A 25,410-nucleotide genomic window follows, 5' to 3' on the forward strand; every position below is an offset into this window, starting at 1 on the left:
CTCAGGTTCCACACCTGCAAAATGGGCACGGCCATGCCTACCTTTCAGGATTGTGGTAAGGACCAGAAATGATTCATGTGCCTAACCCGACACACAACAGATGCTTGATAAGTACTTGTGTTGAGTGAATGGTTGAAGGCATGAGCAGGCTGCGGGAGTGAAGCCACTGGCGGCGACAGGTCAGCCCAGGATGTGGGCAGGTGGTGCTCCCCCTTCTGGCTGACCGCCTCCTAGTCGGGGACTTTGGGGCCTCTTCCATGTCTCTCTGTGTGGCCCTTGCCAGGGGCCCGTGCCGGACTTTTTGGTCCTCCTTGGCACTGGGACTCACATTCCAAACATTCTGCTCACCCAGCACATCCAAGCCCGGAGCTGCCTGGAGCTGAGCACAGCCTGTGGGAGCATCTGCATGGCCTCCTCGAAGTTAGGGTAAGGGCGGGAGGCTCCGGGAGGGGCAGTGACACCTCGTCTGAGGTCCCACTGCCCTTCTCACATCACCACCACAGCCACTGCGTTAGCACCTGGAGAAACAGAGACACAGGGTCTGGATCACTTCAATCAGATCCCAGTTCTGTGGGGACTCCTCCAAGCTGGCATCCAGGGCTGTCTCTGGCAGCCCAGTCCCAGCCCAATCCGGCACACTAGAGCAGGACAGGAGCTGTGGATGTTGGGACAGCCTGGAGGGCCTTGGGGGGGCAACACAGGCAGCCCCGGCTCCTAGGCTGTGCTTTCGCAGCCTGGTCCAAGAGCTGTGCTGACTAGGGAGGCACACAATTCCCCAGAGCCGGGTTCTCCCCCGGCTGTCGCTCATGTGTGCCCAGGGCCACAGCTGGGCCTGCCTGTTCCTAAGACAGCCGGGGCCTGGCACAGTGCAGGGAGTACGGCCTAGGAAAGCTTGGCGGAGTCCCAGGGCTGTCACTGACATGCTGCCTGCCCTTGCCTGTGGCTTGGCCTCTCTGTGCCTTGGTTTCCCATCTGTATAGTGAGGTGGAGGACAGCCAGGCCATCGTCCCTTCCAGCCCTAACAGCTGTGGTTTGGTGGTGGTGGGGGGACCCCTCTGCTCCTTTCCCTTCTTTGCTTTTGCATCTTTTTCTGTGGCATCCGTTTATCTCCAGCTCTCAGAGAGTCTCTCTCTCTCTCTCTCTCTCTCTCTCTCTCTCTCTCTCTCTCTGTTCTTTGTGCTTCAACTTCCCTTCTGTAGATTTCTGCCTGCCTCTCTCTTCCACGTCTGTGTCTGCCCATCTACCTCGGGGGCTCTCTCCTGAATCACGCCTCCCTCCCCCTAGATCTGCCTTTCTCTGGCTAGTTTTCTGTGCCTCGGGTTCTCTCCCTCTCTCCCTCTCTCCCTTTCTCCCTCTCTCCCTCTCTCTCTCCTCCCTCCCTCCCTCTCTCCCTGTCTCTCCCTCCACTTCTCTCCCCCTGTCTATCCCTCCCTCTCTCTCTCCGTCTCTTTCTCCTTCCCTCCCTCTCCTCCCCCCCTCCACCTCCGCTGTCCTGCCTGGGTTCTCCCGCTCGCCGCCCCGCCCTCACTCCCTCGGCCGGCCGTCTCCCCAGTCCTTATTTGGCTGGGCGGGAGGGCTGGCGGGAGGCGGCGGCCTGCGGGCGCGGGGCGGGGGCGGGCGCGGGGCCGGCGGAGGAGGGCGGTGGGTGGTGCTGAAGGGACAGCTCCGCGGCGGCAGCGGCGGCTGCGGCGGCCGCGGGCGCGGAGCGGGTGCCGGGCGCCGGGAGCGGAGCGCAGCCATGCCCCAGGCCGCCTGCGGGGCAGCAGCAGCGGCGGCCGGGGCGCGGGCCGGGGGCGCCGGGGGGCCGGCGGCGGCCCGGGCGCGACGATGAAGCGGCAGAACGTGCGCACGCTGGCGCTCATCGTGTGCACCTTCACCTACCTGCTGGTGGGCGCCGCGGTCTTCGACGCGCTGGAGTCCGAGCCCGAGATGGTGGAGCGGCGGCGGCTGGAGCGGCGGCAGCAGGAGCTGCGGGCGCGCTACAACCTCAGCCTGGGCGGCTACGAGGAGCTCGAGCGCGTCGTGCTGCGCCTCAAGCCGCACAAGGCCGGCGTGCAGTGGCGCTTCGCCGGCTCCTTCTACTTCGCCATCACCGTCATCACCACCATCGGTAACTACTCGCCGGGCGGGGGCGGGGGGCGCGGACCCCTGCTGGGCGCCGAGGGAGCTGGGGTCCCCGGAGAGGGGCTGGGCGCCCATCCCCGCACCCTTAGGATCCGGGGCTCAGCCCGGCGGGTCTTCTCCGCGGGCTGGAGATCTGAGGAGGAGGTGGTGATGCCTGGCTCGGGACCGGCCCCTCCGGCCGGGCCAGCCCTAACTTGGCCCTGCCAGGCGGCTCGAGGTCCCCAGGGGACTCCGGAGTGTGTGAGACCGGCAGGCCCGGCCGACCGAGGCTCGGGGAGGAGGGGTGTGGCCGCGCCGGCCCTGGAGCCTGTCGCTGGGCGTGAGCGGCGGGGCGCGCGCCTCTGCTCCGCGTCCCTCGGTGGCGTGGGCTCCGCACCCTGGCGCGTCCACACCTGCGGGCCCCAGGGAGGCAGGCGGACGCCCTACGCGGCTCTCCGCAGCGCTCTGGGTGCCGGGAACACCCTCTATCCCCAGCCGTGAGAGCTGCTTGGGGTGTGTGTGCTGTGTGTGTCTCTGCCTGTGCGTGTTGCCCGGGTTGTGTGTGCGCGCGTGCCCAGGTCCGGGAGGACTTTAGTCACCAGCAGGCAGTGCCTGTAATTTCTGAGAGCAGCTGAGCTGGTGCCGGAAGCCAGATCCAGCCTTGCCAGCCTTCTCCCCTGTCGGCAAAACAGTCACCTCACAGGAATGGCCCCGGTTCTCTGTTCCAAACCAAGGCAGATCACCGTGCAAGAAGCCACATACTCACCCAGATCCTCTGACAACATAGCCACAGGCACAGCGCACAAATGGGTGTCCCACAAGGGGGTCCCCAGCCAGACTCTTGAGGGTGCCACCTGGCATGTCCAGAGATGAGTAGACACTGCACCTGCTCCCAAGACCCCACACTCCCCTCCCAGGTCCGTCACTGTGCCACTTTGTGACCTTGGGCAGGTCCCTTCCCCTGCCTGGGTCTCACGCTCACCTCCAGACAGGGGAGGTTGGCCAACATGGTCTCAAGGGCACCTCCCAGCCCTGACGTGCTTGGATTCCGAGATTGGAAACCCACCTTCCCCCAAAGCCCTTTGGGATGCCTCCAGGAGCTCTGTCCGCCCTCTTTCCCGTTCCTTCTCCCCTTCCTGTCTTGGCTGAGCTGCCAGGGGCTCCTTGCCATTTGGCATGGCCCATGACAAGATGGCAGTGTTTTCCTGGGAGTCAACAGGCATCAAGGGGGTAAAAGGCAGGACTGGACACTGTCCCCGTAGTCTGTCCACCGCAGGGCTCTGTTCCAAGGCTCCACTGCTCTCTGGGGAACACGGGGAGCTATGCTGTGTGGTGTCTGGATCACCTCTTAGAAGAGAGAGGGAAGGGGCCTTGCGGTGGGGATGGGGCACCTCTGGGTCCTGCTGACCCTGAGAGTTAGGGGAGGATGCTCAATCCCAGGTCTTCCCAGAGAGGTAGCTGCTTCCTTGAGAAGGACCAGGCCCCATTTGTCCCTGGGTCTCCTCCCGTCTGGGACCCCACTGCCACCTGCCAAGGTTTGGGTAGCTGCTCAGCTGTTTGATGAATCATAGTGAGCATCGGTATACCTTCCATCTCCCTCTTCCCATACATCCGGTCCTCGCTTCTTGCCCTTTCCTTCTCCATCCCATTGTCCCCAGCTCCACAGTAACCTCTTCACCGCCTGCCCCATTCCCCCCAGCAAGGCCGGCTTCCCTGACAATGCTGCTGGAAAGACTCTCCCAAAGCATGGGTCCCACCAGACCGGTTCTCTTCTCAGAAGCCCCCAGTGGCTCCCGGTTGCCTGTAGAATCTGGTCCACACGCATCCCAGATTGTAAGCACCTGCCTCCCTGGCTCCAAGCTCTGTCTCTTGACTTCAGTTCTCTGTTCTTCCTCACACGCCCTCTTCTGCAGCCAGACTGTCCCCTGAGCGCCCCTTACATGTGCCTGTCGGGAGCACCTTGCCCTCGGTCTGCTATTTATCTCATTCAAACTAACCTTCTAGGTGCCTGGCAAATCCTCCCTCAGCTCAGAACCTCCTAGGCCACTGCGCCGGGCAGTTGTAGAAGCCTCGGCGTCAGGACGACCTGGGTGGAGCAGTTCAAGCACTTTTGAATGATTATTTACATTAGCAGGGGTGTGTTCTGTCTCTTTAATCACCCGATAATTAACCTCCATGTGGGCAGGGCCCAGGGCTGCCTTCTTTGGCGCAGTACCCACGGGCTGGCCATGAGCACTCAGAGGCTACCGATGGGTTGCAGGGGGCCAGAAATGCGAGGGCATTGCCCTTTCCCTGCTGTTTCCTGAAGTGCTGGGGTTCCTAGCAAAAGTGATGCTAAGAGCTGGGGCTGGAGCCAGCAGAGCACCCTTCTGGTAGCTACTCCTTCTCAAAGCGCAGGGCAGAAAGAAAACCAGCATCAGCTCACCCCGTGTTGGGTTGGGGGGGGAGGTTTGCACCTGGCTGGTACTGCCCATGCACTGTGCCACCCAACCAGCCATGGCCTTTCGTCACCTCCCAGTCCAGCCATGCCACCTAGCTGGAAGCTGTCCACAAGGGCTCTGCTCTAAGAAAACTTGGTCAGGGCTGTCATCAGATGGTTGGAAGGGGCCTTGAGTTCCACTGATGTTATGTTGATCCTGACCCCAAAGCCAACAGCCACAGCTCCTGCCCACTTGACCCCTTTGGGAGCCTCCTTCTGAGACCCTGGAGTCCTGTTGGGATGGAATAATGACCGAACGTCCCGTTGGTTCAGCACCTAGTGAGTGGCCACAGTGCTCTCGTCCCCAGTCCCGAGTCTCAGGGAAGCTGCCAGGCAGGCTATGTTAGCGCTGTTATCCAGATGAAGGTGGGGAGGCTTGGGCTGGGACCAGAGACTCCCCCAGCATCTCCCAGCTGGGAGGCAGCGGAGTCAGAGCGGAGAGCTGGGTCCTCTGACTCCAAGCCCCAGGGCTCGCTCCCCGCTGGTCTCTTGGCCGCTTCCTTTGCTTCCATATGTCGTTAAGCCCAGGCTCAGCTGGGCCTGGCAGAGCCGAGATGTGCTGGGGATGCCAGCTTGCGGGGTGCACACGGGCAGCCCTGATTGGTTGAAGGTCAGGGGGTTGGACTTAGTCATTCACCTGTTAGTCACGGTCTCCGCTGGCTGCGCGGCTTCCTCCAGCCCTGTCCCTGGCTTCCCTTTGTTGAGCACCAAGTCCCCAAACACAAACTCTTTCTCGGGAAACCTAACCTCTCTAGCTGTTGAGTCACCAGACTCCTCCAGGGCCTGGGCCCCACCTATTCATAGCTCAGGGGCTGTCAAGTGGGAGGGGGCTTGGGGATGAGCTGGCACAACCTCCTCCTCTTACGGAGACCGGAGCCACACGGTTGGACGGCAGAAACCTCACCACCACCCCCGTCTTCCAGGTGCCTCCTTATTTATCATTTTTATTAACAGCAGCAGCAACAGTGATAATGGCAGCAGGCACCATCTATTGTCTACTCTTTTTAAGATTTATTTATTTATTTGAAAGGCGGAAGCAGAGAGAGAGAGAAGCACACTTCCCAAGTGGCCACAACGGCCAGAGCTGGGCTGGGCCAAAGCCAGGAGCCTGGAACTCCATCTGCTGCTGCTTTTGGGTTAGCAGGGAGCTGGGTATGAAGTGGAGCAGCCGGGACTCAAATCAGCGCCCATAGAGGATGCCGGCATCACAGCAGGATGAAGCCCGCCGGCCCCTACTGTCTACTCCTTGGCAGGCTGCATCGTTACTCCTCGTTTGCTGCCCTGACCACCCTGCAAGAGGGGCCCCCTTACCCCCGTTCCTCAGCGGACAGACCTGGGCTCTGAGGTGAAGTCTCTCACCTGCGGCACCAGGGCTTGCGAGCATGGTACCTGCCCCCACCCTGCACTCCTCGCCAGTTCTTCCTCCGCTGCAAGACTCCAGCCCAGAGCTCGGCTTGCACCTCAGGGCACCAAGGAGCCAAGGCTTTCCCCTGGCAAAGCCGCCCCTCCCACAAAGGAGGGGACCCCTTGCTCCCACCCGTGACAGCCACCTGCCGCTCTCCTGGCCTGTCCAGACCGTGTGCTCCCCGGGGCCAGCCGTGGGCTTCAGCTGCCGGTTCTTCTCCCACAGCAGGTGCAGGTCCTGGGAATCCTGGGGCTCTGAGGCAACAGGAGAGCTGCCGCAGCCAGGGCAGGGGGCCTCCTGTTCTGCTCTTCCCTCGCCAGCTGCCCTGCCCCCGCCAAGCACAGCCTGCAGGGCTCCCTCCCCACGTGGCCTGGAAACCCTTAGACTGGCGATCCAAGCTGTCACTTTTCCATCTTTTCAAGAAGGGGGAGGTAAACCCCCAAAATCCCAGAGCCCTCAAATAAAAAAGTGAGAGGTGACATAGATCGTCATCCGATGCCCAGAGAGGTGAGGAGCTTGCACAGGGTCACACAGCAAGGGGCGCACACGGCCGCGGCAGAAGCCAGGCCTCTGGGCACCCACACTGGCATTCCCTGCACCATGCCAGCCCGCTCCCCCCCTGAGACCTCTGGCAGCTTCTCACTCTGCTGGTCCGTGTCTCCTCCGGCCGTCTCCTGGGAAGGTTAACTCGCAGCGTCCCAGCGCCCACCCTCAGCCAGCAATGCCTCCCTCCCCCCTCCCCAGGGGCAAGCCCCTCAGCACCAACCCTGCAGCCTTTCCTCAAGGGTGGTATAGGATGTGGGCACTGACCCGCACGTCAGAGCCCACTGGTCACACCCACACCTTGCTGACATCCGCCCTGTGACCTTGAACGAGTTAGGGCGCCTCCGTGAGCTTGCGTTGTCATCTACAAAATGGGGAGAGTAGCATCTGCTCCCTCCCACCCAGGGTTAAATGGGACCATGATGCCAAAAGGGGCTTGCAATCGTAACCCTGTGCGTGTCGCTCTCGCGCGCTGGAAGGGAGCTGCTGTGTCCCCAAGCATTGCTGTGACCACAGTGAGCCCAGCTCCTGTCCAGCAGGTGGAGGCAGTAACTTCCAAGACCACCCCTCGGGTGCCTCCTCTGCTGAGTGGGTGTGGCCCGCCCAAGGTCCTTCTCACCATACCCTCCCGTCTTCGTGTCCAGGTCCCAGACAGCACCGGCAGGGGCCGGGGCCGGAGGCCCGGAGGGAGTGGGAGCCAGAACAGGACAGAAATAGAAGACACACGCCTGGCCGCAGGGGGACAGGACAAACACAATAAGTATTTCCAAAGAAAACATAAACAATCACAGATGCATGTAGCGCAAATCACCACTAAAAACAGCTTTCAGCTGGCAGCGCAAACGGTGAGCCTGTGAGTGGATTTTGTAATTCTACAAAATGTAAAAACATTTCCCTGCAGCCAGGCAGCAGCCAGGGACCAGGCCGAGCTCGAACCAAGGCCGATCTCAGCTCTCGCCCACGCGGGGCGCTGTCGGCCACCCTGCCCGTCACCAGCGTGTCCTCGCTGCCCTGGGGGCCAGCGCCGTCACCCGGATGTCAAGGGAAGGGGAACTCAGAAGGGCTGGGAGTTGGCCCAGGATGTCCACGCAGGCGTGGAGGGCACATGTTCCCATGGAGCCCCGCATTTCTTTCTGTGCCGATGCAGCAAATGGTGTAGGTAGCAGGGTGTCCGCAGGGCGCTGCGCTGAGGCCCGACTTCAGGGTCTCACGCACAGAATGATGGGTGGAGCATGGGGCCCAGGCGGAACTGTAGCCCCCGTCCTTGTGTTCACTGTGTGGGAGCTTCAGTGGCTGATGGCTGCAGCGGCTGAGCCCTGTTCCCTGCGCTCCCTCCCTCCACCCCCCGCCTCCCTCACTATCCTCTGGTCCTCCGAGAGCCCCGTGATGGACGCCTCCTATGGCAGCACAGAGAGTGGTCAGCTGCCCCGCCCCAAACTACTGCCCCAACTCACACCTCCACTTTGGCACGTGCTAGAGCTGTGGCCGGAGGCAGGAGAGGTCCCTGAGAGAAAGATGGCCTCTGTGTGGCTGGGCCCCTGGGGCCCCTGCCAGGCTGGGGTTTCCCTCCCACCCTCACCCTTCACAAAGGCTGGTTCCCCTTTGGGGAGGGGGCACGTGGGGGTCGGGGGAGTCTGTCCCTGTGCTGGAGCTGGGCTCTTTGTCTGCCTGAGTGGTGCACTCCCCACCCCACCTCTCGGCCCTGTGGCCACGGCAGAGGCGGAGAGTGGTCACCTCCCCACCCACACAGAGGAAGCGTTCCAGGAGCGGAAGCTGACGAAGCCTGCTCGGTAGCGTGGAATTCTCCAAAGGAAAGCGTCTCAGTCTGCGATGTGATCGCATCTGCATACAAATTCTGACTCCTAGGTCTGGGGCCGGGCCTGGGAATCTGCATTCCCACACAAGCCCCCACCCATAGCCCTAGGGACGCTGAGGCTGTTGATCCACAGCCGGCACATCAGAACCCGGAGACGGGACTCCTGGGAGTAGCCAAGAGATGTGGGGCAAAGACCACTCGGCGCCGGGCAAAGCCTCAGAGATGTGGTGGTGGCGACATCAGAGCTGGGGGCCTCAGAGCTGCAGACCTTTCCCGGAGGCTGCCTTGCCCTGGGACCAGCTGTGGAGCCTGCAGTGGGGTGGGGGAGAGGAGAGGGGCCGGGACGGGCTGGCCCCTGGGGAAGCTGGCGAGCAGGAGGCCACTGGTCCTCAGCCGCTGTCCTCTCCCCCCCACACCCCACCTCCCCGTCTGCCAGCAAAGCTCCTCCATCCATGGAGAACGGGCACCCAGAGCGGGGCCCCGGGCCCCTGCCTGGCTCAGTCGCCTCGGGCTGCCGTACTGCACGAGTGACCGCAGAGGGCGGCTTAGGCAGCACGCGTTTCTTCCCCACAGTCCTCAAGGCTAAGAAGCCCAGATCAGGGTGCAGCAGCCCAGGGCCCGGTGGGGACTCCCTGGTTTCCAGGGCGCCATCTTCCTGCTGTGGCCTCGGAGAGTGGGCAGGGACAGGGGAACGGGCTCCTGTCTCCTCTTCCCGAGGGCACTGATCCCATTCCGGAGTGCTTCGCCACGGGGACCTAGTTCCACTCCAGCCTGTGAATCTTGGGGACCCCCCCATCATGCAGTCCCCAGCACTGCCCAGAGGCCCAAGGGCAGTAGAGTTTCCAGCCCCCACTAGAAGCAGCAGGCTCATTTCTTCTTTCAGAACGAGAGCGTGGCTACCCACGGGCAGGGATGCAGACAGCACAGCCCCTGTGGGGCCCCGTGGCTGCCAGAAACGCTCGCCCGTGACAGCTGGCAGTGGGGGGGTGCAGGGAGCAGCAGGGGCCTGTTTTCCTCTGGACCCGTCAGGCCATGTGTGTTTGCTGGGAGGTGAGAGGGCAGCCTTGTTTTCAGCCTGCGGGGTTGAGCCAGCAGGATCCACGGAAAGATTCATTCAGTCCAATAGAAGGCAGAATTGTCCAAGTTGACACCGACCAAAGATGCATGGTGCTGGCTCACAAGGTGGTGAGCTCCCCGTCACAGGAGGCATCCAAGCAGACACTGGACGGGCATGCTGCAGAAGCCACCTGTAGCAATCTGGGTTCAACTAGAGAAGCAAAACCAGGAGGAGACCTATATCTGGAAATACATCGCAGGGAACTGGCTGATAGGATGGTACAGGCTGGGGCGGCAAATCTGGAATCCACAGGGCTGACCGTCAGGCAGGGCAGCCTGGAGCTCCCCCGTAGCCTGGCAGAGCCGCTGCCTGCAGACAGAATTTCTTCGGCTCGGCTCCGAAGGCGGCTCCGCGGACTGGATCAAGCTCGGCCAGCTTCCCTAGGACGACCTCAGTGGAATGTCCCAGAGATTCTCCCAGGCTGTGCTCCCTTGCTGACAGCCAACTGATCGTGGACTTTAATCACGATCCCTAGGTTAGTGTTTCATTGACTAACTGGGGGTCTGGCCTAGCCAGGTGGGCACATCAAAAAGACCCCTGCCAGTGGCGGTGCAGTGAACGGCTTTTTAGATTCTTCTCAGCTTTAGGATGCTTTGATTTCTTGATCTTTAAGGAGGCAGCCTGGGGAGGTAGGGGACTCAGTGTGGAACTCAGGAGTGTCCCCCTCCTCTGGGACATCTTCCAAAGAGAACTGGGTTTAGCCATTTTTTTTTTAAAGATTTATTTATTTATTTATTTGAAGGTCAGAGTTTCACAGAGAAGAGAGGCAGAGAAAGCAAGAGAGAGAGGTCTTCCATCTGCTGGTTCACTCCCCAATTGGCCACAACAGCCAGAGCTGAGCCAACCTGAAGCCAGGAACCAGGAGCTTCTTCCGGGTCTCCCATGTGGGTGCAGGGGCTCAAGGACTTGGGCCATCTTCTACTGCTTTCCCAGGCCATAGCAGAGAGCTGGATGGGAAGTGGAGCAGCTGGGACTTGAACTGGTGCCCATATGGGATGCTGGCACTGTAGGCAGGGGCTTTACCTGCTGTGCCACAGTGCCAGCCCTGGCTTTAGCCTTCGTTTCAGTTCAGTTTACCAAAAATCACAGAGCTGTCTGGAGATCTCTCGTGCGCCAGGCACTGCCAAGGCACCAGGAGAACAGGAAACGGAGCCCTGGGCCCTTCCCAAGCAGCGAGGGTCTGGGGCTCCTGAGAAGCGTTGGCTGAGTGGTATCATGCCAAGTCCAAGGGCGCTGGGCAGGTAGCACTTGAGGCAGGCTGCAGGGGTGAGTGAGGACTTCAGGAGGCGGTAGTTGGCTGAGAGAGCTTCCGGGGCAAGGGTCAGCACAGCAGGCTGAGGGGCGCGAGTGTGCTGGAGAAGAGGTGGCCGGGAGCAGACCCCAGAGGGGTCTGGACTCTTCAGGGTGGCCTTGAGTTGATGAGCACGGGAGGAGGGAAGTGACAGACCAGCCTCTCCGGATCCTGACCAGGGGGTGTCCCCAGCCCTGGTTGAGCCAGTGGGTGCCTGGTGACCCCAGTTGAACCATGGGTGCCTCGTGACCTGAGCTGACGCCAAGGGTAGTGGCCACCTGAGCCCTGGTTGCCTCAGTTCACCCTTACCCTGGTCACCCAGAGCCCACAGCTGGTCCCCAGAGAGAGGTTCCACTCCCTCCCCTGCCCATTTCCGTCTTGGGGCCAAAGGTCCCCGCTGGAGCTCAGATGTAGCAGCAAAGCCTTCTGGGGGTGCACAGGAGCCCCTGGGGAGGTGCGGAGCTGTGGGAGGTGACTTGTCCTCAACCAACACGGGGTGGGGGCGGGGATGTGATGTTTCCCGCGGGGACGGCCTCTCGCTTCTGCTCTCACACCCACCCCCCCACGGTGCACAATCAGGATCACAAGTGGCCCACTTGCCTGATCTCTGCTCAAGGCTCCAGAGCTCGGTGGGAACGCGGTGACCCTCTTCAGGAACATTCTTTCCTGACCCCGGTTCTGGCTCAGAAATAACCATCTCAGGGCCATCTCGGGGGGCTTCTCCAGAGAGCCAGATCAGGCTCTCGGGGCCGACCCTCCCCTCCAGAACAGGCCTAGCTCTGCCCAGGCAAGTGAGCTCCCTGGGACCTGGGCCCACAAAGTACAGGTGGGATCAGTGGGACAAGTGGCTCTTCCACGGTTGTTCCTTGCAGATCTGAGACCCGGTGTGAAACTGCCACTCCTTCCAGGGCCTCCCTCACCTCCCACAGTCTTAAACCAAGGCTGCCATTCTCTGGGAGGTGACTCTGGACTGAGCTCTTGGTATGCATTCCCTCATTCAGCCCTTGTACTCTGGGAGAGAGGTGAGGTGCTATAATAATTCCATTCTACAGACGAGCACCCTGAGGCCCCAGGGGATCAGGGACTGTGCCCAAAGTCATCTGGTATCTCTTCTGACCCTCACATCAACCCCAAGGTGTAGGTGTTGTCATCATTCTTACTGCGCCAAAGAAGGAAGTGGACTTGGAAGGAAGTGCACTTGGACAATGAGGTCACTTCCTGCAACCCAGGTGGGGGCTGGAGTCAACCAAGGGTAGGGGCTGGAGTCAAATCCATACCTTCCAGCCTTGAACCCAGCTCCTCTCCCAGCAACCCAACTGCCCTCACCCTTGAACATAGCTGAAGCTGGGTCTTCCCCACAGTGCAGATGATAGGGGCACGGCAGAAAGGGCAGTGTTGGCCATAAGGAGGGGACGGCTGGTTGTCTTGGGATTGGCCTTGGTTCCACGCATTTGCCAGCACCATCCCACTGCACAGGGTGGGAACCTGAACTAGAAATGGGAACTGTCCAGCTCTCTGCTGTGACCTGGGAATGCAGTGGAGGATGGATGGCCCAGGTCCTTGGGTCCTGCACCCACATGGAGACCAGGAGGAAGCGCCTGGCTCCTGGCTTCAGATCAGCGCGGTGCACCAGCCGCAACGGCCATTGGAGGGTGAACCAACGGAAAAGGAAGACCTTTCTCTCTGTCTCTCTCTCTCTCTCTCACTGTCCACTCTGCCTGTCAAAAAAAGAAAGGAAGGAAGGAAGGAAGGAAGGAAGGAGGGAGGGAGGGAGGGAGGGAGGGAGGGAGGGAAGGAAAAAAGGAAGAAACAAAGAAAGAAAGAAATGGGAACAGCAGGACTGTTCCTAAGAGGGGCCTTTTGGGGGTGACTTGGGCGACTCACCTGCTCCCCAGTGGTGGCCCTGCTGTGCTGGCCGTCAGATGGTTGTGCCCAGAGCAGCAGCAGTTGTGCGGAGTGGGAGAGCAGTGGGTGTTGGGGCCCCGCCTCCAGTTCATTCATTCATGAGGGCTGGGGCAAGCCCTGGAGGCTTTGCGGCTTAGAGACTCCCCAGGTGGTGGGGCTCTGCAGCCAGGTTTGGGCCCCACAGGGGAGAAGAGAGCCTGTTAGGATCAGCAGTCTGCACTGGGGAGCCTGGGCCACTCGCCAGCTGCTGGCATGTTCTTTCTGGGCTGCTTTGGCGTCTCAGAAACACGGAAAGGGAGGCTGGGGAAGAAGCTTTGCTAACTCCCAAGCCAGTGCTCTTGGGGTGAGCCAGGTGGTGGAGAAAGCAGAGGCGGAGAAAGGGGCTGAATGGGCTCAGGCTGCCCCCCTCCACGTGGGTCCAGCTCTCAGCCTGCTCTCCCGCGCGTGCTCGGGAGGGGCTCGGAGGAGGAGGAGACCCCCTCAGCCAGGAACCAACCCGAGGACCTTGGCCAGGCTGAGCCAGCACAGCCCTGCTCCAGCCTGGCTCTGGGTCACGGGTTTTTCATGGAGAGGATCAGAGTAAGCCTTTCGGGGGCCCCGGGTCTCTGGAGCGGGAGCCCTTCTTGTCCTTGGTTCACCTCCAGGCAAAGCCACAGAGAGAGAGAGAGAGAGAGAGGAAACTTAGACCCAGGCCCAGTAGTGGCCTAGTCCTCGGAGCCACTGTGTCCAGCTCGGTGCCCCCAGTCCTGAGCTCTTATCTTCCTGTTGTCCCCGGCCTGTGGCCGCAGGTCCCAGAGGGTCAGGCTACACGTCCTCGCTGTGGCTGACGGATGACCTGGCTTAGGGCAGCTGAGCTAAGACACATGGGATGTCCGGGCCACTCCACTGGTCCTCTGCTCCCACCTGACAGCACGCCCTGGGTCCAGGCACCCCTGGCCTTGTCTGCGAGGGATCGCGCTGTGGGTGCCAAAGCCCCGCAGAGTTCAGAACTTGCCTGCCCGACCTCCCCTGGCCTTCCCCTCCGAGACACACACTATCCGCAATTCTGCTCCTGTCCCCGCTTCACCCCACGCTGGCCGAGCCCTGGAAGGACTTCCTCTGTGACCATTCCCAAGAATAGAGCTTGTCCAGGACCTCCCAGTCACCCCTTTCTGGAAAGACAGCATCTCTGCCTGTAGCCGAGGTCTGGCTTATCAGCAGAGCGAGTCCAATGCCCCAGCCCCTGGGATGGCTGGAATGCAGGAGCCGCCCAGCCGGAAACACAGCCTGCTCCCGCGGCAGCTCCCACAGCAGTGCCCAGAGCAGGCTGACCCCAGCTGGCGTCTTCCAAGGGGGGGGGGGGGGCCGGGAGCGAAGCTGCAGAGGGAGCCATCTTGGACCTGAGCCATTCTGCCAGGGCCCCAGCAGCTGACACCCTGCTCGCCCTCCCCCAGGGGGTTAGCGGGGTGTGGCATCTGAGCGTGTCTATGGGGCATGGAGCAGGTGCCTGTTGCCGAGCCTCTGGTGCTTCTGATCTGTCTGTGGCTGCACCAGAGCGTGTTCAGGGGCTGCCATCGGCCCCTGCTGCAGGACTAGGGCTCAAGGGGCAGTGAACAGCTTCATGGTGATCCCTGGGGTCCTTCGGGTCCTGTGAGAGCCACTGAGGCAGGGAGACCCTTTTCTCCTCCATGAGAGATGAGCCACAGGGGCTGGGGGTGCAGCCACAGAGCAACTCACTGACAAGGCCAGGCCTCGGAGCCCCCAATTCACTCACACTCCTCCCTCCGCCGGCTCGGTGGTTCTAAGCGTCTCCTGTGTGTCAGGCACTGGGCTGGGCCCCAGGGACTCAGCAGGGAAGAAAGGCAGCCACTGCTCTCCCCGGGGGCTACACTTCAGAGGAAGTAGATGGGCAGTAAATTAAATTCTGTGATCACAAATAAGCAGCGCCATCTCAATGGAATGAATGCCTGACAGGGCAGCGAGGGGAAGCGGCGCGGAGTGGGGGGGAGGAGAGGCGGCAGCCAGGGCCACAGGGCAGAGACGGGGACGGGAGACTTCCAGGCAGGGGAGCGGCAAGTGCAAAGTTTCCGGCCTGCGTGAGGAGGGGGGCAGAGGTGGTGAGAGTCGGGGACATGGGAGGGCTGGTGCCTGCAGGGCCCTCGCTGGTTCTGTCACTCGTGTTGGTCTGCTCAGGCTTCTGCAGCAAAACGGACAAGTTCAAGACCAAGGCGTCTCCCGGGAGGGCCCACTTCCTGGAGCAGGGGTGGTGCCTCTGGCTGTGCCCCCAAACAGCGGAAGGGGCGAAGCAGCTCCCTGGAGCCCCTTGGAAAAGGGCACTCATCCCCACCCACCGTGAGCATTCCATGCCCCCAAAGCCTCAACCTCCAAACACCATTGCACTGATGATTGGGAATCTTGGGGGGACGCATTCAGACCATGGTATCACTGGAGGTTTTTCGCAGGGCTGTGACTTGCTATGCCTTAAATTTGTACCTGATCGCTCTGGCTGCTCTGTGGAGGCCAGATGGTTACAGCAGAAGTGGGAAAGTGGGGAGACCAGCCAGGCCAAGTTAGTAACTCACAGAGAGAATGGCAGGGGATTGGGCCAGGTGGGGGCCAGGGAGGTGGAGGGTGCCAGTGGAGTGAGGCTGTGTTGGAGAGGTGGAGTGGGCAGGCTTGCAGGTGGTAGATGTGTGTGCCAGGGAGAGGAGGGAGAGACCTGCGGAAATCAGGGGAACAGAATAGTCAAGGAGGTCCCGGGGCTTTGAGCTGAGCAGTGCGTGGACAGTGAAGACTCAGCGCGTGGGAAGGGGAACCTGCCCAGGAGCGGGTTTGGTGAAGGGATCCAAGACTTGTGCAGTAGACATCAGGTGAAATGCGAGGTGCTCGTTACACACCCCTGAAGGTGGCTAGATGGACAAGCCTGCGGCTGGGGGCAGAGGTCAAGGCCGGGATTTATTTTATTTTTTTATTTTTTTTATTTTTTTGATAGGCAGAGTGGACAGTGAGAGAGAGACAGAGAGAAAGGTCTTCCTTTTGCCGTTGGTTCACCCTCCAATGGCCGCCGCGGTAGGCGCGCTGCGGCCGGCACACCGTGCTGTTCCGATGGCAGGAGCCAGGTGCTTCTCCTGGTCTCCCATGGGGTGCAGGGCCCAAGGACTTGGGCCATCCTCCACTGCACTCCCTGGCCACAGCAGAGAGCTGAAGGCCGGGATTTAAGCTCGGGAGTCACCGGATAGAAATGATGCCAAGTCCTGTGCTAGATGAGAGGGAGCTGGTGCAGAGAGCCCTACCCTGACACGGGGGTGGGGGGGGGGGGAGGGGAACCAGCAAGGAAGGAGCTGGGGAGGAAGCTGGGGCCAGGAGCAGCTGTAGTGAGCTGTACCCACAGCGGTCAGGGGGTCAAGTCCACCGACCACAGGGAAACCACCACTGCATCTGGCAACACGGGGGTCACTGGAGCCGTTACCCCGAACACCGCCCCAGTCAGCAGCTCATTCCAGGAGCGAGCGAAAGGGAGGGGGTTGGGGGCATCTTTTGTACTTGTTGGGCCTGCAGGGGGTGGGGGGACAGGAGGATCAGATTCCAGGAGAAGCAGGGGGTGGGACAGCAATACCACAGCTCCTCCTCTTTCTAGGTCTCTTTTTAAAAAAAAAAAAGATTTATTTATTTATTTGAAAGAGTTGCACAGAGAGAGAAGGAGAGGCAGAGAGAGAGAGAGAGAGAGAGGACTTCCACCCACTGGTTCACTCCCCAGTTGGCTGCAATGGCCAGAGCTGTGCCCATCTGAAGCCAGGAGCCAGGAGCTTCTTCCGGGTCTCTCACGTGGGTGCAGGACTTGGGCCATCTTCTACTGCTTTCCCAGGCCACAGCAGAGAGCTGGATCAGAAGAGGAGCAGCCAGGACTTGAACCGGTGCCCATATGGGATGCCGGCACTGCAGGCAATGGCTTTACCTGCTACACCACAGCACCGGCACCCTGTTTCTAGGTCTTTCCACAGCCACCTGCAGAGCCCGGGAGGTAGTGCTCCCTATACCGACTCCACACACATGAGGCCCACGGCCAGGGCACCCCGCCAAGAGCCAAAGTCCTGAGCCCCTGCCCTTCCTACAGCAGCTCCTGCCGCTCTGTTGCCCGCCCCCACCTCCCATCCACCCTTGTCCTCTGATCTCATCTCTGTCGGCTCCCGGCACTTTTGGCCTCTGCCTCCTTCCTCTGGGAAAGCTCTGGAAAACTCTGCTTTTTCTCTTTGATCCCTGCTCCTCCGTCCTCAGCTCTGTCCTTGGCTGGGCCCATGTCCCTCCCTCGCGGTCACCCCAGGATATTCCCACACCTCCTGCCTGAGGTGGGGGGTGCAAGAGTTGCCAAGAGCCCTGGGGCATGTGCCGGGCGAGGGTGTGCCCCGCCTCCCCAGCTGCCCAGCTCAGCACCAGGGAGGCCCGGAGGCAGCCAGGAGTGGTGGCCAGGAAGACCCCTGATGGGTTGAGAAGCACCTCCAAGTTCTTTCTTCTCAAGAGAGGGACGTGGAGAAGACATGATGGACAGGGAGTTGTAAGTGGCAAAAGCAGCCACCTGGCTGCTGCCGCCACCTCGCACACTTGGGAGAAAAGGGAGGGGCTCAGGATCTCAAAGACCCTTGGGGAGCCGGGATGATCCCAGTGGGAAGTCACAAGCAGGGCCCAGAGATGAGGCAGGGTCAAGATAGCGTCCACAGCAGGAGCCAGGGGACCTGAGCTCGCTGCCGGGGCTGACCCCTGGGCTGCCCATCCTGGGGCCCAGCACACCCACAGCTACCTCCATCCCTGGCCCTTGGGGTTCTGAAGGCCTCCCTGCCCCCAGAGGCAAGATCTGGTACTCAGCTCCCAACAGGCAGCGTGGAGCAAAGGAGACCTAACACCCAGACACCGCCGAGGCCCCTGATAGGGGCCGGCAGTAATTAGCTCCTCACACATCCCCGGGGGTATTTTTATGCCTCCTTCTTCCCTGGTTTATTTTTAAAGTAACACTGGCACGTAGCTGGCTGGCTGCCCTGTCCAGGTGCCCGTGCCAACGTAGACCGGGAACAGAGTGGAGCAAGCGAGGCCCCTGCCCCAGGGTCCCCCACTGAGAGCCCAAGTTCACCAGCCCCCTCACTGGACTGCTGAAGGAGGGGGGCCCTGCTGCACTGGAAGCCGGGGTCCAGCCTGGAGCTAGCAGGTGGGCCAGGAAGACCTCCAGGAAATCCCCATTTCTCTGCCCAGCCTCGCATGGCATGACCACGTGACCTTCCCCGTGTCACCTCACCTGCTCCGAGGTGGGCCCCCTCATTTCTCACTGGGGTGAGCCATGGTGACACCTGCCCCTCCTGCTGTCAGGGCACTCAGGGGACCAAGAAAGGTAAGAAGCACACACACATATGGAGAGCTATGTAGTCGGCTCCAACGCTGCTCCCCACTTGCCCAGAGACAGCTGGGAACGGAGCAGGGAAGAGCCCAGCCCTGCACGTACTTGGCTGTGTGACCTTGAGCAAGTACTTGACCTCTCTGTGGCTCGGTTCCTGTATCTTCAAATGGGGATAATAATAGTCGGCCCTGAATAGGGCTGTTTGAGGATTAAACGTGGTCTATATATTAGCTTGCTCGGAGCAGTGCCTGGCACGTAGTAAGCGCTGTATAAATGTTAGCCAGTATTGTTTGGAATTGGGGAGGAGGAGGGTGACAGGGGCATTCAATCATTTGAATAAAGTCAAGTGCAGAGAAAGCCAGCTTGCCCAGAGCCGCGTGGGGACGGGGAGAGGGGGTACAACAGCACTCCAGGCAGCAGCTAGAGAGAGCTGGGCCCCGGGAGACTGCCTGGGTCTTGGGGACGCCGCCCAGCCTGCAGCTCTTGGCACCATAAAAAGCAAGCTCTGGACACCAATGCATAACGAGGCGCCCTGTGTAGGCCACGGGAGGCAACAAGTCACTCTGACTAGACCCCAGCCTGGCCAGTGTCACAGCGATGCGGAAGGAAGGCTGGCAGAGGTCAGAGGTCAGAGGTCAGGCTGGGGCGAGGCGCCGGCCTCCCTGCTCATGGGAAGGGCAGTGTCCCTGAGGGTGGGGACAGCTGTGTGCTGTCCCTCCCTGAGGACAGGCTGGGAGAAGGCAGAGGTGTGAGTCGCTTCCCTCTGCGCAAGGATTGTTTCCAGCAGAGTGTGGGTCCAGCGAAGTGTGTTTCCATGGAGAGCACTGGGATCTCAGCTTCCAGCAGGAGTCTGTGTCCATCCACTGGGAGGGAGGGAGGATGCAGGGCTGGGGCTTCTTTAAATCCCTAAGGGCCGGGACGTGTGGGAACAACGGGGGACCACCTCCTTCACTGAGGCCCCGACTCCCTAGCTTCCCTGGTCTGTCCACCTGCAGCCCATGTGACCTGGTATTGTCAGCCTTGTGTGATGGAGTCGTGCCAAAAGGCCGCTGTGGGGGACAGCCCAGGTGCTGGTCCAAGTGTGTGTGCATGCCTGAGCCTGCACACCTGTGTGGGTGTTGGGGGGAGGACCCCATGTCCCCAGGCTGGTTCAGAGGGAGAGGAGGTCCCAACAGCTGTCCCCAGGATGAGGTCCCTGTTCCCTAGAGTCCTTTTTCTCCTGGGCACTGGGCCAAGCACCACCATCTGAGCCCCTGTGCCCTGGGGAGGCTGCTGTGCCTAAGAAAAACCTCCTGTCACACCTCCTGGCAGCTGCCTCCGAATTCCCTGCAGCCCGGAGCTGGCTGGGCCACTGGCTGTGACCGGGAAGGAGTGCAGGGAGCAGGTGATGGACCAGCGCCACCCATCGAGGCCGGCTTCATTGTCTGCTGGGTGGGCAGTGTGCAGAGTGGCCAGTGAGAAGGGGAGATGCCAGGCCCAGAAGAAGGGACAGCCTCCCAGCTGGGGCTGGGGAAACTTTCCCAGGGAAGCAAACCAGCCGCCCCTGGCAGGCAGAAGAGACGAGGGAGGGAACTGCAGACAGCCGCAGCCCCAGAGGAGGTGCTCAGAGGGGAGCACAGCGCAGGTGCACAGGAGCCTCGGCACACGGGGGGCCCGGAGTGGGGGAGCGAGGAGAGAGCAGGCCCCTCTGAGCACAGTGCAGGTGCAGAGGAGCCTCGGCACACGGGGGGCCCGGAGTGGGGGAGCGAGAGCAGGCCAGGGGGCGGGTCAGGTCGTGCATGAGCAGCCCGAGTGCTGGGCCAGGAAGTCCGCAGACTACAGGAGGGTCCTGGGTGGTGAGCGGCAGCTCAGAGCCCCGCTTAAAGTAGGAGAGTACGGCAAAAAGTTCATGGAAAATGGAATTAAAAACTGAGTGTATTTTGTTACCAAAAACAAAAAAAAAAATGTTGAAATCCACGCCTACAAGAGGTCTTCAAAACGTTTACGGAAAATGTGTATTATGAAAAATACTATGCATGGATTTCAAAGCTGCTTTTGCATTGTGTGTGTGTTAGGGGATGGAGAGAGAGAGAGAGAGAGAGAGAGAGAATGAATTACAATATAACAGCTCCTGCTTCCTGAGGTCCTCCGTGTACCAGGCCTGTATGAGATACTTGGCCACTATTCTGACCGTACAGTCACCCCGCTACCTCGTAGACAGGGGACCAGAGAGGCAGTATGGAGTGGGAGAAGCAGCAGGCCTGGGACCCAGGTGTAGCCCGGCCTTGGCAGACATCATCATCGCCAGCTCCCAGGGCCCCCGCCCGGCCCCGGGCACCGCATGGGGCTGCTGTGAGGACGCAGCAGGAATCTCCTTAACTCTACAGAGTGCTGTGCAACCAAGCAGGGGCCAGCTTCCCCCGGGGTGCAAGGCACGGGGCTTATCCAAGGCATGGTGCCCCTTTGGGCCGGATCTCAGAAAGGGAACAGCCCCACGCAGCCAGCGGTCAGAAGCCCGGGCTTCTCCTCCCCGTTAGTCTTATCTCTGTGTTGCTCCCATCACCCTCTGCGTCTCTTCCCTGGAATACAGACGTGAACGTGGCTTTGACTCCCCTGGGTCCCAGCCAGGACCCAAGTCTTTGCAACCCTGCTGCTCAGCTCCCCAGAGCTAATCCCGCCCTCAGCCCATCGGCCCAATTCCTAGCGGAGAAAACCACGGTGTCTTGGCCCAGGCCCAGCCTTGAGGGGGGATGGTTTCAAAGAGGTAGAGAAGGGGTGGGCACCCTAGCCTGATGGCCTCCCGGGCCCTGTGCCCTGTGTCCCAGTCCCCCGATACTCCCTGGCTCAGGAGTCCCAGCTGAGAACCTGCAGGGCCGCCCGCCAACCCCTGGCTGAAAGTAACGGCCGGCTCGAGAGAGAGGGTCTTTGGCTGGGACAACCCCTCCATCCTCACGTAGTTTGAGCCCCAACGGTATGCAGGGCATTGCCACTCAAGGTCAGATCCTGCCCTGCGGGGCCTGTGGTGGCCTCGGGTAGTGGTTGCCGCTGGGCACGCTCATGGGCCTAGAGCAGGAGGCATGCTCCGTGGGAGAAGGCAGTTGGGGGGGGGACGGGGAGACAGCATCGTGGCTGGCACGGCATCCTCGTGCAAGAGGTGCCGAGTTCAAACAAGGGAGCTCCCTGCAATAATTCTGTGCGGATGAAAGCGTTCTCAAATGAAGCTGATTTTTTAAACTAGCAAAGGGCAAAATAAACACGTGCCGAAGCAAGGAAGGAGGGAGGGGAAAAGAGAGCGTGGCCTTGGGCATGGACCTTGAGCCCATCCGTGGTGAGCAGTAGGGTCCAGCGGCTCTGCACACCAGCCGGGTGCTCACACCAACCCTGAACTCCACGTCCCCGTGTCCAGGGGCCCCTTCGGAGGCTGCCAGGGGCAGCAAATGTCCAGTTCACAGCAGGGAGGTTGGCGCGCTTGCTATTTTCCAACTCCCTGTCCTGCTTCTGGGGGGTCCCACAGTCCCCCCTCCAGTGGACAGCCCCTGGCATGACCAAGGCTCTTGTCCACCTGCCTGCTGGTGGCTCTCTGTCCCCAGCGGACAAGGCCCAGCCACTGCAGCTCTGCATCCGCTCCCAGCGCTTGGCCCCGGAGCTGGCGTGGAGGAGTAGATGCTTAAGCAATGTTGACTCAGTTAATTAATTAATGAAGACAAGCTAAGAGGGAACGAAGCCCTCTTCGCCTCCTGATTTTCCAGCTGATATTCTTGAGGACTGCCAAGTGCGACAGTCTCCAGGGGCCCCCGCCTCTGACTCAGCCTCCCCAGGCAGCCGGCCCCCTCTGCTGGGGCAGGTGTCTCTCCAGGAGCTCCACTGGGACCTGCAGCCAGACTCAGGCTGCCAGCTCCTGTCTCTGGCTCCGGCAAGTGGAGGGGTCCCCCAGGGAGATCCAGTGCACAGTTATCCCAGGCTGGGAGGAGGGGGACCTGTGGCTGGGGTGAGCATCTGCCTACCCGCTGCCCACAACAACCTGCAGAGAAACAACTCGTGAAGGTCCCACGCAGAAGGGTCAGGGACCTGAGTCCCTGTCCCCAGTCCAGAGAACCTGGCGGCCACCAAGTTGAGGAAGAAAGAGAACAGAAAATGAGCTCAGAAGGCCTGGATCTGCTGCAGGCCGGGGTGGCCCGGGCCAGGTCCCCCAACCTCTCGACTCAGCCTCCCCGTGCACCTGCCCACCAGAATTCAGCGTCCACTCCTCTGACATTGACTAGGCTTTATGAGGTGATAGGCCTGAACTTGAACCCTGACTCAGCCATTACCAACCGTGTGGCCTGGAAGAGTCACGGGAACTTTCTGTGCCTCAGTTTTTCCATCTCTAAAATGGAGATGAGATTCATCTCCTAAAATGTTTGTGGCGGTTAAATAAAATCGCAGGTGCAGAGGCTCTAAGACGCCGTCTGGCATGCAAACACTCTGTGCCCTCGCTGCCAGCGGCGGCGGCAGCAGCCTCACTGTTAGCCACCGCACGCCAGACCCTGAGCCGCCACCCGTGTCCTCAGGAGCCTCGGTGTGCACAGGGAGACGGAGCGGACAAACGGGGCCGAAATGAGAAAGCAGCAGCCAAGGCCGCGAAAGGAAGCGGGGCCCCCAGGACTGCGTGGAGGAGGGGTGTTGGGGGCTCCTCAGCGCTCAGCAGGCAGTAGGGAGATCCCAAGGACGAACAAGGCTCCCGGAGGCTCTGGGAGACTCAGCCGGGGACAGGCGGCTTCCTCCTCCCCGACTCCACGTAGCCCTGGGTCAGGGAAGGCCACCTCCGAGGAGAAAGGGCAGAGCCGGGATTCTGTCTGTCTGGCATCGGCTCTGAGCACCCCAGTGCTTCAGCTGGGAGCTTACTACTACTCAGGGCTGGGCTGACCAGGCCAGCCCAGGGGTCCTCACCCTGTCCGCCGAATCTGCTCGGAGCGGGCTGGGACTGTAGCCTCCTAAGCAGCGGGAGGCCCAGCGTGCTGTCTTGGGCAGCCAGCAGTCCCCGTGGCCCAGAGGGGGCGCTCTCGCCTGTGGTCACACAGCGGTCCCCTGATGGCCACCCCAGTGTGAGCATCCTGGGGCAGCCAGATACAGCGGAAAAAGAACTGCCTTAGGGTTTCAGGTTTGATTCTAGCATCTGTGGCCTGAGATAAAACACTTTATGAGCCTCAGTTCCCACATCTGTGAGATGGGGATGATAGCAACCCTTTCTCTGTGAGACTGCTGTGCACGCTCCCACAATAGAACGCATAGGTATTGTCGTCTAAATGATGAAGACCTGCGCCTGTAAAATACCCAGGAGTATTATTATTATTCTAGAACTCAGGGCAAAGTACGCAGTAAGGACTCACCACTGCTGCTTGCGTAGATGAGGGCCTAAAGGTTGATGAGAAATGAACGAAGGGCCCCAGGAACACTGGCTTTGTTCAGGTGGGTAAGATCCGGGAAGGCTTCAGAGAAGAGGTGACTTTGGAGATGGGCTTTGATGGAGAAGCAGAAGCTTGTTGGGTGGGAAAAAAAAAGAAATAAAAAGCAGGACCGGTGTCCAGAAACGTGGAAACGGGCCCTCCCAGGAGCTGCGGATTCCAGTTCCACAGGGAGGTGAGGACATGGGCCCTGCTCCCAACTCACCCCTCTCCCCCAGGCCTGGGCATGGAGCAGGCAACAGGAGGGCGAGCTGGCGGGTTGTTAAATAGGAAAACAGAACTTTTCAGAGAGGCCAGATCTTAGGGAACTTCTAATGTCCCACCTGATGGACAAGAAAGCCGAGTCTCAAGAAACAAACATGGCTTAAGGAAAGCCCTGGAGCAGGCTCCACAGGCCAGCCCATGGGCTCCACCCGGCCCCCCAGCTGTTTCTGTCAATAAAGCTTTATTGGAACACAGCCATGTTTGTTCCTTTGCGAGGAGTCTGTGGCTGCTTTCTTAATTCAGTGGCAGAGCTGTAGGACCTGGGAAGTCTGAAATATTCACTCCCTGGCCCTTCACAGAGCATTTCTGTTGGCCCTGGTTCTGCGGCTAGGACGGGAGCCAGGCCTCTGGACTCCAGGTCGGGCGCTCCTATGCACCTGCAGCCCCCTGGGCCCCACCCCGTCCCAGTACCATTGCCTGCAAGATGGGATTCTGAGCAGCCAGGCTGCGGACCACTCCTGGGCCGGCCACTGAGATCCAACCGAGCGCCCAGCGGAGAGCGGTTGGTCCCATTCTGGGGAGTCTGGCAGGGAGACGCCAGCATGGCCCTGCTTCTCCTCCATGACCAGCATGGGAGGAGCCAGGGGGTGTGTGGGGAGGACTGGCACCCCAGCCGCCTGCCGGAAGGGCCAAGTGCACCTCTAGTCAAGTGGTAGAATTCCTTCTCAAGGCCAGGCTGTCCCTGGGGGATTTGCTTAATTAAAACTCCACCAAAGTCAATCTGCTGGCCATCACCCGCCCCCCCCCCCCCCCCCCCGCCTCCGCAGATGCCCTAAGGATGCTGAGAGCCGCAGGCCTGGGGCACAGCACCGGATTCAGGTCGGCGCCCTCCCCCAGGGGCGGGGTTCTGCCCTGGGTGAGACACTGCCCCCCTTAGGTCGCACCTTCCATCCTGCCGGTGGCCACCTCCCTGCCTCCACTCCATGCAAACCTCAGGCTCCATGCATGCCTCCCTCTTCTGAATTCACTCATTCAGCAGAGGTTTCCTGAGCACCTGTTGTGTGCCCAGCATACTTCTAGCCCCGGGGGACTTATTAAAGAAGAGACAAAAGCCCTCCCCTAGGTAGCCTATGGCATCACCCACAAAGGCGAGTGCATTTTGTACACCGCGCACCCACCCTCCCTCCGGAGCTCTTGACACCCAGACCGCCCCCCAACCTGCCTCCCACCGCCCGGCACCACCCCGCCACCCAGGGCCGCCAGCACACCTCGGCGCCTCTCTGAGCTTGCCTCCCCTCCCCGCTCTGAGCTGCCGATGGCTCCCCACTGCCTCCCGACTTCCTACACTCACCCTTCAAAGCTCCTCACACTGTAGCCCTTGTCCATTGCAACAGCCTCCCCGCGTCAGTTCAGCCAAGCTCCTGCTCCAAGAACACCGAGGGCTTTTTGTGGCTCTGAGGTCTGTAATAGTCATCATTTTCTACTTACAAAAGCAATAGGTTCTTTTGTTGAGTGTGTGGATTGCATGAAGAGAAAACTAAACGCCCTTGTGAGCACGCTGTGCAGGAATTAACTCGGGACGCTTTGCAGCCCGTTCCCTCTGGCTTCTCTGTCCGTGTGTGTGTGTGTGTGTACACGTCTCTAATATGCACCTTTCTGGCGTGGGACCCCACGGAACACAAAGTGCAGCTCCGGCTCCTTTATTTAACGCTGCGTGGTTAGCTTCCCATGCAGTTGCGGGGCCCCTTAGAACAGGGCTCTA

The 25,410-nt window shown here is 60.7% G+C and overlaps 1 protein-coding gene across 2 annotated transcripts in view; it reads left to right on the top strand.

The window, feature by feature from the left end:
• Window positions 1–1,827: 1,827 nt before the first annotated feature.
• KCNK3 (potassium two pore domain channel subfamily K member 3) overlaps window positions 1,828–25,410 on the top strand; it is a 32,088-nt gene continuing 8,505 nt past the window's right edge. For both annotated transcript variants that reach the window (XM_062210159.1, XM_062210160.1), the window contains exon 1: window positions 1,828–2,110. In XM_062210159.1, coding sequence (XP_062066143.1) covers window positions 1,828–2,110 — 283 coding nt within the window. The remainder of the gene's footprint in view (window positions 2,111–25,410) is intronic.

The sequence above is a fragment of the Lepus europaeus genome, chromosome 13, assembly GCF_033115175.1.
Source record: "Lepus europaeus isolate LE1 chromosome 13, mLepTim1.pri, whole genome shotgun sequence".
In the NCBI taxonomy this organism is placed as follows: Eukaryota; Metazoa; Chordata; class Mammalia; order Lagomorpha; family Leporidae; genus Lepus; species Lepus europaeus.